Source organism: Dermacentor silvarum, chromosome 10 (genome assembly GCF_013339745.2).
Source record: "Dermacentor silvarum isolate Dsil-2018 chromosome 10, BIME_Dsil_1.4, whole genome shotgun sequence".
Lineage (NCBI taxonomy): Eukaryota > Metazoa > Arthropoda > Arachnida > Ixodida > Ixodidae > Dermacentor > Dermacentor silvarum.
Window position 1 is genome coordinate 79265088 of NC_051163.1, and position 13037 is coordinate 79278124.

The 13037-nt window shown below is 50.3% G+C and overlaps 1 protein-coding gene across 7 annotated transcripts in view; it reads left to right on the forward strand.

The window, feature by feature from the left end:
- LOC119431658 (voltage-dependent calcium channel subunit alpha-2/delta-4-like) overlaps positions 1-12509 on the forward strand; it is a 236642-nt gene extending 224133 nt beyond the window's left edge. For 2 of the 7 annotated variants that reach the window (XM_049657697.1, XM_049657698.1), the window contains exons 23-26: positions 145-224; positions 3945-3990; positions 4104-4255; positions 12282-12508. In XM_049657697.1, coding sequence (XP_049513654.1) covers positions 145-224; positions 3945-3990; positions 4104-4255; positions 12282-12391 — 388 coding nt within the window. In that variant the 3' untranslated portion in view covers positions 12392-12508. Of the gene's footprint in view, positions 1-144; positions 225-3944; positions 3991-4103; positions 4256-12281 lie in introns of all 7 variants that reach the window. The other 5 variants (XM_049657695.1, XM_049657696.1, XM_049657692.1 and 2 more) reach the window with 4 other exon arrangements.
- The last annotated feature ends 528 nt before the right edge of the window (positions 12510-13037 follow it).

Genomic DNA, 13037 nt, shown 5'->3' on the forward strand with positions numbered 1-13037 from the left:
GTGGCATTTAAGCGCCGAAAATGTACCTATTTATTTACGAAGATTTTATTTAAGCCGTCAATTGTTCCGCAACAATTATTCGAAATCGCAACCCTAGCAATTTGCCAGCAAGGGATTGATTTGTTTTTGTTTTTTTCGTTTCAGGTTCGGTATAGCTGTGCCGCAGCCGTACGGCTCCACCGAAATCCTGGGCGAGGTGCAGGTTCAATCAAGGGAAGAGGACTGTAAGTTGCCCGTGTCGCGAGCATGCGTGATATCTCAACACCACGCGGACATTCTCTCCACGGTCGTTTTACGTAATCTGAAGCAGCGCAGATCAAGCAAGGGCTGATAACAACGCACGGGCGTCACAGGGCCAGCGCCTACTGCTAGGACGGAGAAGTAAAGCGATGAAAGTGACGTCAGAGCGTGCATTAAGCGAGAACTGTTGAGTTACATATCTAGAAGTCAGTAAGGAGAAGTAAGGGTATTGTAGCAGACATCAAACAAAGCTCCGCTTATAACCGGTTCCCACAAATGCATGCGGTTCGCCTATTTTTTTTTATTATTGTACGGCTGAAGTAGCTGGAGAAATTTTTATATGCAATAATCATAATTTTAATAAAAGGAATTAAAAGTCGAAAACAAAAAGCAACTTGCAGTTTTGCGATAGCAGGTGTGCAGTGCAATGCTATGCCAACTGAGCCTAGCTTCGAAGCCTACTGTATGTTGTTAGTAGCCTTCTGGACAAGCGTTCTGAGTCCTTTTTATGTCCTTAATTCTATACAATCTGTCGCACAATAATAAACAAGATCCTAATTATTAGCTTAATGGCAAGAACTTCAATACAAGGTTTGTAGAGCCAATTTTTAAAAAAACATCACTTTCAACATTTTGGGACGTGTTACTGTTTCCGCAGCTCTTTTTACCGTGATTAACACCTCCCACGTTGGGCACCACCTGGATTTCCCGTACTTGATTTCGGCCCTCAAAAAAGATACCGAGATCCGAGGCAGGGCTTAATCTTGCCTCTGATCTCCACTTTTCAACCCTTCAAGCACAGTCTTTCGCTATTCGGCGAAATCTGGGCAGGTCAACTAGTAATGTTACGGCTATCACCGTCGGCAAGTTCACTTTTGTTCAACCTGAATCGCTATTTATTAGGCATAACAGGATTATTGCAAATTCAATCTCTTTCTTGAATCATTTCGGCGGTACAGTTAAAAAACGATATTTGAGTTTTCCTATGGTTTCCTTGGCGTTATCCTTTGGCCTCACGCACCTCCGTATTCTAGAGCGTTCCCCCACTCTATATACCTCGACTCATGAAAGTGGATGACAGTGCCGCCCCTCGATAAAAGTGGTAACTGCGCTTCATGATCATCCACGGCAATTCTTGAGACGAGTTGCGTATCGAGGGGTCGAGGGGCGGTGCTGTGATCAACTATTCGGAGTGGAGGAAGAGTTTTGATTTGAGGATTGTTGGAATACGGTAGCCAGTTTCCGAATCAAGCGCCTCCGTTCCCTTCTCGCCCGCTGGCTATGCTGCGGTCGACAGGGCTGGTGACGATAGTAGCGAGGTCAATGTTGAAACGAGATTGTAGCCTTATCGAAGCCACGTTGACCCGACGAGGAAACCAGTTTCTCAGGACATCCTGTATTTGCCTTGCAAGCCATTTTCTCAAAGGCTGACCACCAGCTGCAGCTTAAGATTACAACAGACGGCTTCTCATATGTTCAGCGGTGACGCCACTATACGACCACTGAGAATGTCCGTGTGATAACTTGCATGCTAAGCACTCTTGACCAGGGAATCGCGTAAGGATCTCGGTGCAACTCGTGTTCCATTGTCATATCAGATTATTAACTACATGCGTACCGCACAATCCTGTTGTGGAAATGTGTACATAAAGAAAGAGTTCCTTATTTGACTTTCTTTTTATGTGGTATTGTCGGTACACATTATATCAATAGTGTTCGTTTGAGAGCTATATTGTAATGCTGTTGGGCAGCGTTGACAGTTACGTTGCGAAGCCATTGTGTGTGCATTAAATGCAATAAGCCAGCCTTTTCTACACAAGCCATGTGCATAGATGTATAGGCTCCGTACAGTCAACAGGCGGCGCTGCTGCGCAACAGCGGTGGCGCGATGCTCAGCGTCGCATGTGGCGGGCGGCGCGAAACTGGGAAGGGGGGAAGACAGCGAGATTTCGGAACTACGTATACACGCCTCGGAAAGCCGCACGTATATCCGCGATCCTCCTTCTTTTTTTTTTGTGCGTGTGTGTACGTGAAAGTACAAGCGTGGCCCTCTGTGATGGCACAAATAGTTTTTGCGGGGTTCAGGCCTATTAAAGGAATAGACGATTACTTTCACGGTGCAGCGTTAACCAGCGGAGACAAGCTCTACGCTGCTTCGCACGTTGCTTGTGTGAAAGAAGTGGACGGCGTGGACGTTCGCGCGAAGTGCCGTTCGCAACAGGGAAAGCAAGTATACGACGTCATCCTTCACATGAGTAAAGCTTACTGTTATACTAAAATTGAAGTCACTAAACTGGCACCCTTAAAACGTTGTAGTTGACCGATTTTTAATCGACGCCTCACTGTTGGCAATGCATGCCTCATTTCGCTCCGGCGCGTTGTACGCCGCGGCCTATCATTTGATGCCCCTGTCACACTGTTACTTTAGATTGTCATACAGCTCGATCTGGACTACGTGCAGCTACACGCTCACTCGTAGGCTGTCGTCAGCACAGTCATGTCGAGTGAGCTAAACGATTTGGATTGTTGGATCGTGTGGCAGTGAGCATGCTATCCTCGTTGACTCGTTTGGGACCCAGTCGGAGCCACCTGCTGCGCTGATAAACGAGATTTATTAACTAGGCGATCTTAATTTACATGACGCGAATGTTCGTTTTTCATCATGTACAATGATCGAGGCTCATTAGGCCCCTTTCACAAGATACGATTTCGCTTGCGAATTCCTTTCCTTGCATACGCGCTTTGCTTTTACAATGATACACCGCAAATGTATATCACAAGAAAAATCGCACCATGTGAAACCGCGCCTCTCAAGCGCCAGCGGCCGAAACGAGCATCGTCGAATTCGTGCTCGCCAGCACAAAATAGGCTTCCTTGGCATAAAATATTGCTCATCGCACATGCCAGTGCTATGCTGATCATACCGAATGCTAAGACAACGGCAAGCAGTCGTCAAATCAGCAAAGTCATGACAAATTTCTTTTAAATGTTCAGCAGCTGGCCATGGCCGCTCGCTTCGCACAACGAGCTGTGAAACGCGCATGTGTAGCACGCTTTACAGAACAAAACCTTCTCACAAAAATATAAAAAAAATCTGAATTACTTTACTCTCATCTAAGTTGTGATCCATTTCTTTCGCCGTTCGATCTCATAAGATTTGCCAGGAAACCTGTACAACTTTATCCCCGGCTGGCCTTCGTGGTTGTGACAGCCCTTTACGCAGCAGTATCACCGGTTCCACTTGCCTTTTTTTTTTTTTCACCTCCGACGCTTGCCGATGAAGCGCATGCCATTGCACTGTCGCAAGACGTATAAAAAAAAAATAAGGAGGCAGGTGAACAAAGCAAAACGGCTTCAACCGTGGCCGAGACGAAATGTAGCGCGCGGGAAAGAATACTCATCGAGCCGGCCGAGCTGCGGCGCTCACTTCCCAACACTGTTGCGTCGCTGCGCCAGATGGCGCCAGAGCAGCCGCAAACTCGACTGTACGGAGCCTATAGTAGTACAACTGTACATCACTTCCCGTTTATGATACAAGGAGTTGCCAGCGCCGTACTGGTGCGCCAATGTCCTTTTATAGTGCAAATAAAAATGTCACTACTATGAGTACCATCAGTCTTTCTTTTTGTTTTTAGTTATCACGTGACTGGTATTTGCCGTTGACACGAATATAAGTTTAAACTTTCACTTTCGGTTCTTTGCAGGGAGGAAGTACTTCGAAGGAGAAAACTGGAGGGTTCATCCCGACTGGTATTTTTTTTTTTTTTTTTTACTCTTGCGTGGAATTCAAACATACAATTCTAATGGTGTCGATGCGTGGCCTCCTCTGTGTGCTCTCCTTAAGCAACTATCTTGCGTTTCAGGGAATACTGCGTGGACATCCACAGCACGTACGACACGCCCGAAACGATAATCAAAGATTTTCTCGAGCGCGTCATGAAAGAACCCTCCGAAACATCAGAACGCTACAAGTGGAAGCCGGACTCTAAAAGGCAGTTCTACAACACCATGGTCTGTAAGTAGGGCAGTTCACGAAAACAACAACAAAAGCATACGCATACTGCAGAGCCCGAAATAAAGTGGACGCTAAAGAACATCACTAATAAGTTCAGACCAGGGCAGTGTTTTATTCAAGACTCCGTTCTAATTTATTAGAGCGACAGCTCTACTACTCCAGTTACAAACCCACAAAATGCCTGGTTCCGTAAATCTGACCTTCAAGCTCAGCCAAGGTCAAACTAAGACTTAGCCTGCCTAATGCGTTTCGGACAGGCGCGCGCCTCAGGGCAACAGCAAACAATTATTAAATTCATAAAATGTCCTAGGGCCTTCATCTTTTCATACAAGACGGCTTATATTGCCCCTGGAAACATGTCTTCCGAGCATTGCATTTGTGTTTAAAAGTGAAGCCGACTTTAAGGGGAACTGTGTAAGCTTGGTCTTTGTAAGCTGGCTTTCCCACATTTTATATTTCAGTGAAGCCTACTCATAAAAAAATGCGGGGGGGGGGGGGGGGGGAGGGCGATAACGCTGCCACGTTCCACTCTTGAAGGCGATGCTTAGCGTCCTCTTTTTTTTTTCGAAAGCCGGCGCTTCAACTTTCTGACAAAATATGTCTACATTGAACCCTTCTTGCATTTCGCGCGCTAGACGCAACGACGACAAGTCGATGTGGGGTGAACGATTTCAAGGTGCTTTCGCGTGTTTCATGGCTTTCCAAAATATTTGGATGCATTTCACGTGCACAACTAGTTCGCAGAAGTTGTCAACGTTGAGGTACTGCGCATTTTCGAGCGTATAGCGTAGCCCTTCCTTATCAGTGAACAGGCGAGTAGTCGTTCATCGAGTGGAGTCTACGAAAATCTATGATGCCACGAGAAACTGGTGCGAGAATTTCAAGATGCCGTCTCGACCCGCGTCTTCTAGGCAAACTTTTCTCGCGTACCGTATCTGCACTCGTGGCAACAGTGATGCATTCGCAATTTCAGAAGAGTAACGAACTAATTTATTACTCAGCTTCACATTTCTCTGTGGGGACACATGGAAGGGAAATCGCGGCGATATTCGAAAAACGTGAACGAAAAAAGAAACCAAGTAGTCGAAAAGTCATCTTCAATCCCCCACATGGCGTTCTTCATAACTAACTGCTCAGGGTAAGTTAAACACCTCAGTTCAATTTAGAGGGCACTACAGTTGAATTGGAAGTTGTATAAGTAAACTACCCTCAGGCAGCGGAAAAACAGTCACTCTTACCACGTCATGGCAGTGCCCCCCCCCCCCCCCCCGCCACCTAAAAAAATTGATGAAAGACGACAAAAAGACAGAAAACAAAAGACTGCTGGCAAGGCCAACCGGGTGTGATCGCATCAGTTTTCCACGACCTCAGGGCTAAACTAAATGTCCTCGGATCTAGCTAATTTTACTTTGACTAAAAGGCTACCTCGTATTTTAAAGGAACTAAAGGCTCAATCTAATATGATTCGAGAACTTTTTGTCATGTTTCCACAAAAGGTCCAAATACTGGAAGATATATAGAAATCCGTGACACTACAGAAGTATACTAGCGCTTGCGTTGCCAACGCGTATTAAAAAATGTCACAGTTTCGCCCTAAGGGCGAAGCAATGAATGCGATAGCAACACAGCAATGTCATACGAAGTAAGGTGAGCGGCTTTGGTAGTGTAAGGAACGAAGCGACTGCGCGTCCGCCGGTAGCGGTTTATTGAACCGACTGCTCAAAGATGGCGCTAGCGCGAGCCTTTTTCTCACGCGTTCTCTCCTCTTCGTCGTCTTCAGTTTTCATCACACTCCCGCGGCCGCGCTGCACGTGTGCGCCTCCAGGAGGTAAAGCCGCTGTATGGGACGTCGCACTTGCTGGCCGTTCGATAGTAGTATCAGGAAGGACCGCGCAATACCGTCTCTTCCTTGAAACGCCTTAACGACGCGGCCCATCTTCCATGCCATAGGCGGAGTGTTTATGTCCTCGACGACGACAAGATCGTCGGGCTTTAAGTTCGATGACGGCACAGGCTTGCTGTGGTGAGCAGAGCGCAGGAAAAGAAGGTATTCCTTCTTCCACTGCTTCCAAAGCCTGCGAAGCAGCTGTTCCCGATGCCGAGCTCGTCGTCGAAGGTCAGGCGCGTCAGCAATAAGAGCGGGGTTTTCTTGTTCTGTTGGCAAAGTGACGAGACGCTTGCCGACTAAGAAGTGTGAGGGCGTCAAAACTTCTGCGGATGTGACGTCATCCTCCAAGTAGGTGAGCGGACGGCAGTTAACTGCCGCCTCAACTTCAGCAAGCACGGTGAGTAGCTCGTTGTAGCTCAAGCTGCTCCGTCCCAGGCAACGCTTCAGTGCATCCTTAATTGTGCGGATTACACGCTCCCAGAAGCCTCCCCACCACGGCGCACATTCAGCAATAAAGCGCCATTGGATTCGGTGAGAGCTGGCATAGTCTTGAACGTTGTCTTTGACAGGGGAGCACAAATGCTTGGCGCTGCAGCGGAATGTTTTCGCGTTGTCAGAGTGCACGATAGCAGGAATTCCACGTCGTGCTGCAAAGCGTCTGAAGGCTAGCAAAAATGCTTGCGCTGTCATATCTGTGGTGAGCTCCAGGTGTACTGCCCTCGTCACAGCACAAGAAAAAACAACGATGTACACTTTTACAGTGGATGGTAATTCAGCACGACAATAGAGTGGCCCGCAGAAGTCAATTCCCACCACTTCAAACGGTGTTGCTTCACTAATTCTTTCCCTTGGCAAGGGTGCTACAGGGGCAGCTTCGGGAAGTAGGCGCCGTCGGCGGCATGCTAAGCACGCTTTCAGAACGCGCTTCACTGTGCGACGCCCCTTGAGGATCCAAAAGCGTTCCCGAAGGTCCAGGAGGGTGAGCTGAACTCCTCCATGTAGGAGCCTTACGTGTGTTGCATCAACCAAGAGGTCGGTGAACCGGTGATCTGAAGGAAGCAAGATCGGATGCTTCAATTCCTCTCGGTCGTTAAGCTGCTGCAGTCGGCCTCCTACACGAAGTAGTCTGTCACGGTCGAGAAACGGCTGTAGCGTCAGCACACTGGAGGTGTTGGGAACTCGTTGTTCTTCCTCCAAGGCCTTGACTTCGATTGCGAATGCGGAGTGTTGGACATGCCTCAACCAATACATCTCCGCCTGGTGCAACTCTGACGCCGTAAGTGGTCCGGTACAAGATGGCATGTTCTGCGAAGCGTTCCGACGAAACCGCATGATCCAAGCCGTTACTCGCAGTAATCGGGAGAGGCGTCCAAAGCTTGCAACCTCAAGCAATGGCTCGTGTGGGGGCGACGAGAGTACCACTACTGCGGTGGGGCAAGCGGATATCTCTTCACTGGTCTCGCTAGAAAGGGCCTCCGGTGAAGGAGCAGAACAAATATTCGCAGGCCATTGCAAATGGGGCTGTGACAACCACGTAGGACCGGTCCACCAGCAAAACTTGCGCGTCAATAACTGGGCTGCTACTCCACGCGTGAGCAAATCTGCTGGGTTGTCGGTGCCTGCACAGTGCCTCCAAGAATACCCCGAAGTCAAGCGTTGGATTTCGAGAACACGGTTTCTCACGAAAGTCTCCCAACGTCTCGCGTCAGCAGCAATCCAGTGTAGGGCTATCGATGAGTCGCTCCAAAACACGCCCTGACAGCTGGATGTCTCTGGAATTCCTCGGAGGTAGTTCCAAAGCCTGGCAGCCAACAGGCACGCAAGCAGCTCTAGGCGTGGCAGCGAGGTAGTCTTCAGCGGTGCGACCCTGCACTTGCTCATGAGCAGCTGAACCTTAACTGTTCCTCCTCTGATCTCGTAGCGCATGTAGACGGCTACGCCGTATGCCAGTGGGCTTGCATCGCAGAACAGGTGAAGTTCAAACGGTGAAATCTGTCGCGGATTGTGACAGATGACGCAGCGTGGAATTCGCAGCGAGGAGAGCGTTGGTAGTTCGGATGTCCAGCCTTCCCACTGTTTCTCGACGTCTTCCGGTAATGGCTCATCCCACGGTGAGTTCCTACGCCACAGCTGCTGGAACAATAATTTCGCTCGAATGATGAACGGAGCCATAAGACCTAAAGGATCATAGATTCTTGCGAATGACTGCAGAATGGTGCGTTTCGTGGCTGAGTGCGCAGCGACATACTCGGAAACGGCTTTGGTGGTAAGCACGATATCGTCAGCTTCGCGGTCCCATACTAAGCCAAGCAGCTTTGTTGTTGCTTTGGCTTCTCCAATGGTGTCGAGAGAAGTGTTGTCCTTCAGGAATTGATGGCAAAGAACGCTGGAGTTGGAGCACCACTTTCTCAACTCCATACTTGCATCTGCTAAGATGGCTAATGCAGCACGGTAGATTTCGAGGGCCTCTTCTTCAGTGGAAGCTCCTATGACGAGGTCGTCCACGTAGAATGATGTCTTTAGGCGTGTAGCTATTATTGGCTGAGCCCTTTTCCACATTTCGAAGTGATGCTGCAAAGTAGCAGATAGAAGGAAAGGGCTAGACGACGCTCCGAAGGGCACACGAGTCATTCGCCATTCGACGATGGAAGGTATTTTCCCCTCGTCGCCGGGCAGTCGGTCAACCCATAGAAAGCGGAGAGCGTCGCGGTCTTCAGGTCGGATTGAAATTTGAAGGAAAGCCTTCCGGATGTCCGCTGTCAGGATAATTGGGTTCATCCTGAACTGTACAAGCAGTTGCAAGAGCTCGGCACCAAGTTTCACCCCTTTGTCCAAGATATCGTTGAGCGATGACTCGCCCCGTTCATGGGAAGAGGCGTCAAACACTACGCGTATCTTCGTAGTGATAGCTTCCCGACGGATGACTGCATGGTGCGGAAGGTAGTAAACCGTCGCTTCGGGTTCTCGAGAGGTGTCGACACGTTCGGCGTGACCTTCTTTGAAGTACTCACTGATGGTGCGGTCATACTCCTGGAGTAGCTCCTGTTGTCCGTCGAAGCGCTGAAGCTGGCGTCTGAGCCGGTTTTCGGCGACACTTCGATTGGTGCTAGTCAGTCTTCCCTGGTGCCTTATCATCAGAGGAACCACGTAACGTCCAGCTTCCTTGTGCACGTACTGTGTGAACTGAGTCATTGCCGTTTGGTCACAAACTCCAGCGGTATCCTGAGGGTCGGTTATCCCTATTGCATCGAGTCGCCACATCTCCGTCGGGTCAGCAATGTCAGGTTCGGCTTGCCCATTCCGCTCACACGCAAGGAATAGGGCAGATGCGCTGCAGTTCCAATTAGGCAAGGCATTGGCGGGCCTTACTGGGTAGACGCCTTGCACTAGCCAACCGAAGACCGTCTCAACCGCGCATAGATCGCTGCGTAGACGTTCTATTCTTCCGGTCACTATGCGCCAATAGCAATCTGATCCTATAAGGACACTGATTGTCGGTATCGGCCGATCGCCCAGTCGATTATCATCTGCGACAAACATCTTGCGTTCACGCAACTGTGCGAGGAGATCTGGTCCGATGGCTGGAGTCTTCACGGTGCAGACTTCCGGTACCTCCAACGCATCTACGGTGACGCTACGTGAGTCGAACCGACTATGAAGTTCGAGCTTGACACTTCGACAGCTGTAAGGGCGGGAACACTTAGAAGTGCCAAACGTCCAGAGAGAGAGGTCTTCTGTCCCGAGGGAAGGCAGGTCGAGCCTTTTGGACAGGTCGCGTCGAATAAAGGTTCTCTGGCTGCCGGTGTCAAGCAGTAGTCGAACTAACACGGAATTGTGTTTTCCGGACGCCCAAACTGTGGCCGTTTGCATCAAGACAGGTGCAGACATATCACTACTAGCTGGAGCACTTGTCACTGGCGGCTTGACACTTTTCGTTGGATCATGGTGGACAAGTGGATCCCTGCTCTCCGGAGACGGGTAGTTGCGATCTTGGTTCCATATGGCGCAAAGTACGGAAAGGTGACGTTTCGAGCATAACTTGCACTTGATCCACGCGGCGTTGCGGCACATTCGTGCTACATGGCCCTCTCTGCCACATTTAAAACAACAGTTCTTTCCAGCAAGCCGGCGTCTGATCTCGTGGGCTGACAAAGTGGCGTGGCAGTCCTTTATGGTGTGGTCACGGTCATCACACAGTACACAGCAGGGATGCTCGTTCGATGCTGATCCTGCGGCCAAGGCTAATGCTGACGGTACCGGCGGTGGTAGACAAGGTCGGCACCGCCCTTGTCCCGCGGAGGTAGTTTTCGGTAGGCACCTTGAACGGGAGGCGTGGCTCTCTTCTCTGCTCTCGACTTGCACCTGCAGGAACTTCATGACCTTTCTCACCTCCTCTTGCCGCGACCTCGGAGTAGCCCCGTCATCGGGCTCAGTCTCCTTCATGCGTTGACGGTAGAGAATAGCGATATCTTCGGGAAGCGATCGCATAAGAACGCGATGAAGGATGACCGCGTATTCTGACGCTGGAACGCCGAGGCTGTCGAGGCAGCTTGTACGAAAGTGCACCTCTTCGTAGAGTTCCCGCAGCTGCGATACTTGAGAAGAGCGATCAATGGGCGCAATGGCAAGTAAACAGTCGATGTGGTCGTCAACGAGGGCGGTATGACGGCCGAACCTCTCTTGGAGCAATTTCACTGCTACAGCGTAGTTCGCTTCCGCCAGACGCACACCTTCGATTGCACGCTTCGCTGTTCCGGTTAAGTATGATCTTAAGTACGAAAATTTCTCGATGTCGGACAGCTCGCGGTTGTTATGGATCGTGGCCTCGAAATGTTCCCAGAAGCCCTGCCACTCGCGAAGTTCACCGGAGAAAACGGGTACCTGTAGTTTCGGTAGGGCAACTCGGTGTAACGGTGCTCGGGAACTTGCTTGAGTGGAGACGCCTTGGGTGGCGGTGTCGCTCAGAACGCTCTGTGTGGCGCTGTCTCCGGCTCTTGCAGCAGAATTCAGAATGAAGCGGACCCGGCTCATGGTGTTGCGGATCTTGTCGTGGTACTCCAGAGCGACGGTGGCTTCCGCCTCATACTCGTCACCATCGTCCATGAGGTCGGCAATCATCTCGTTGAGCGCTGCTAGTGCCGAGTCCTTGTCCTGCAGGTCATCCAGAATAACTTGCAGGTCGGATGGCGAAGGATGCTCGGCTTGTAGCGCTTCGGTAGCGGACGAGATGAGCCTTGTAGCAGCGGCTCGAAGTACGCCTCTGCTGCGTCGCAGTCGATCCATCGTCGGTGCAGGACGCCAGTCGTCTCCCGGGTTTCACGGCACCATAAATGTAAGGAACGAAGCGACTGCGCGTCCGCCGGTAGCGGTTTATTGAACCGACTGCTCAAAGATGGCGCTAGCGCGAGCCTTTTTCTCACGCGTTCTCTCCTCTTCGTCGTCTTCAGTTTTCATCAGGTAGCAACAACACGCAGAACTGTTGTCGACGCCATCGGCGTTTTGCCCGCGTTAGCTCAAAATGCGTGCGGCGTTGGTGACTGTTGCTGGAGCCTCTGATATAAATAGGCACTTGGTGCCGCAGCTAAACGTCGCCTCCCTTCCCTCCCCCTCCCCCACGGCCTCTCGCGCGTCTGAAGAAGGCGCGATTGCTCTACATATATGGTGATTGTAAAGGAGAAAAGAGACGCCTACTTCTGCAGCCCTTAAGCGAGCACGGCGCAGAACGCGCTTTTGTTCTCCGCCGTGCGTTCACTCCCCGTGAAAGACGCGCCCCTCGCACCCTTTCACTCGCACATACAGCGTTCGGCGCGCGGCGACGATTTCATCTCCAAATGACGTCATACGGAACCTCACGGCGACGGCGACGGCGACGCCGACGGCAGAAATCTGCTTTTGAGTGTCCATATAATTGCTATCGCAATAAAAAATAATAAACGAGAGTTTAGCCTTCACGTTCCCCAGTTACAAACGACCTTTCCCCGCCAAATGATTGCTAGTAAATTATCGAACGAACGCTTTTTGTTGATGCTCTTTAGCGCCTCTTTAAGCTCGTCTTTACACGTTTTCATTCTCTAACTGCGGCGGTGTATTCTCCAGCAACAGCGACCATCATTCGGCGCGCACCGCGACACTGCGCAGGTGACAAGGACCTTGTGCAGAGCCTGGTGTTCGATGCCAAGGTGACCAGTCCGGAGAAGATCATGGCCCGTCAACCTTCCAAACAGCTCTACTCCCATGTTTCAAAGTAAGCGCCACCGCTTCATTCGGCCTGTCGTCACGCGGCCGTGTCTGAGCTGGCTTTAGGGGCTACTCCTCAAGGTTACTTCGTCGGTTATACCACGACCGACTGACGAAGGTATTCGACAGACGTAGGTTCATAAGGCGGGGGGGGGGGGGGGGGGGGGGCTTACTTGTCAGCTATTACACTGCCTTGCAGTACGAGGTGGACGGATCGAATCCCGAGCCTCAGCGGCCGCACATTGTGGAGTTTACTTCAAAAAGGCTTAGTGGGGGTTATCAACACATAGTCGGAACACACATTACAGCAGGAGGTGCCAGAGTTTAGGAATAACTGACAGGCGGGCCTCCTGTGATTACATAAATGAGGTAATTATGAAAATTACAGCAAGCAGTATAACAAACCTCGTGTGTTATAATATAACGTTCATGCGCTGCTTGATTTGACTGTTAACTAGCAGTAGACGTCACGTTTAACAGCATCGTAAAGCTGGCGATATGAGAAAGCACCGCATTGCCAAAAAAGCAAAGCTAAACTTTGACGTCATTTTCGTTCGTATCACGGCTTTGTCCGCGTTATTAACGGCCTCATTTGTATGCAGTGTGGTGACCGTATACTTTAGTGCGCCAGTTTGCAAAAGCGACCTTGAGGCCTAG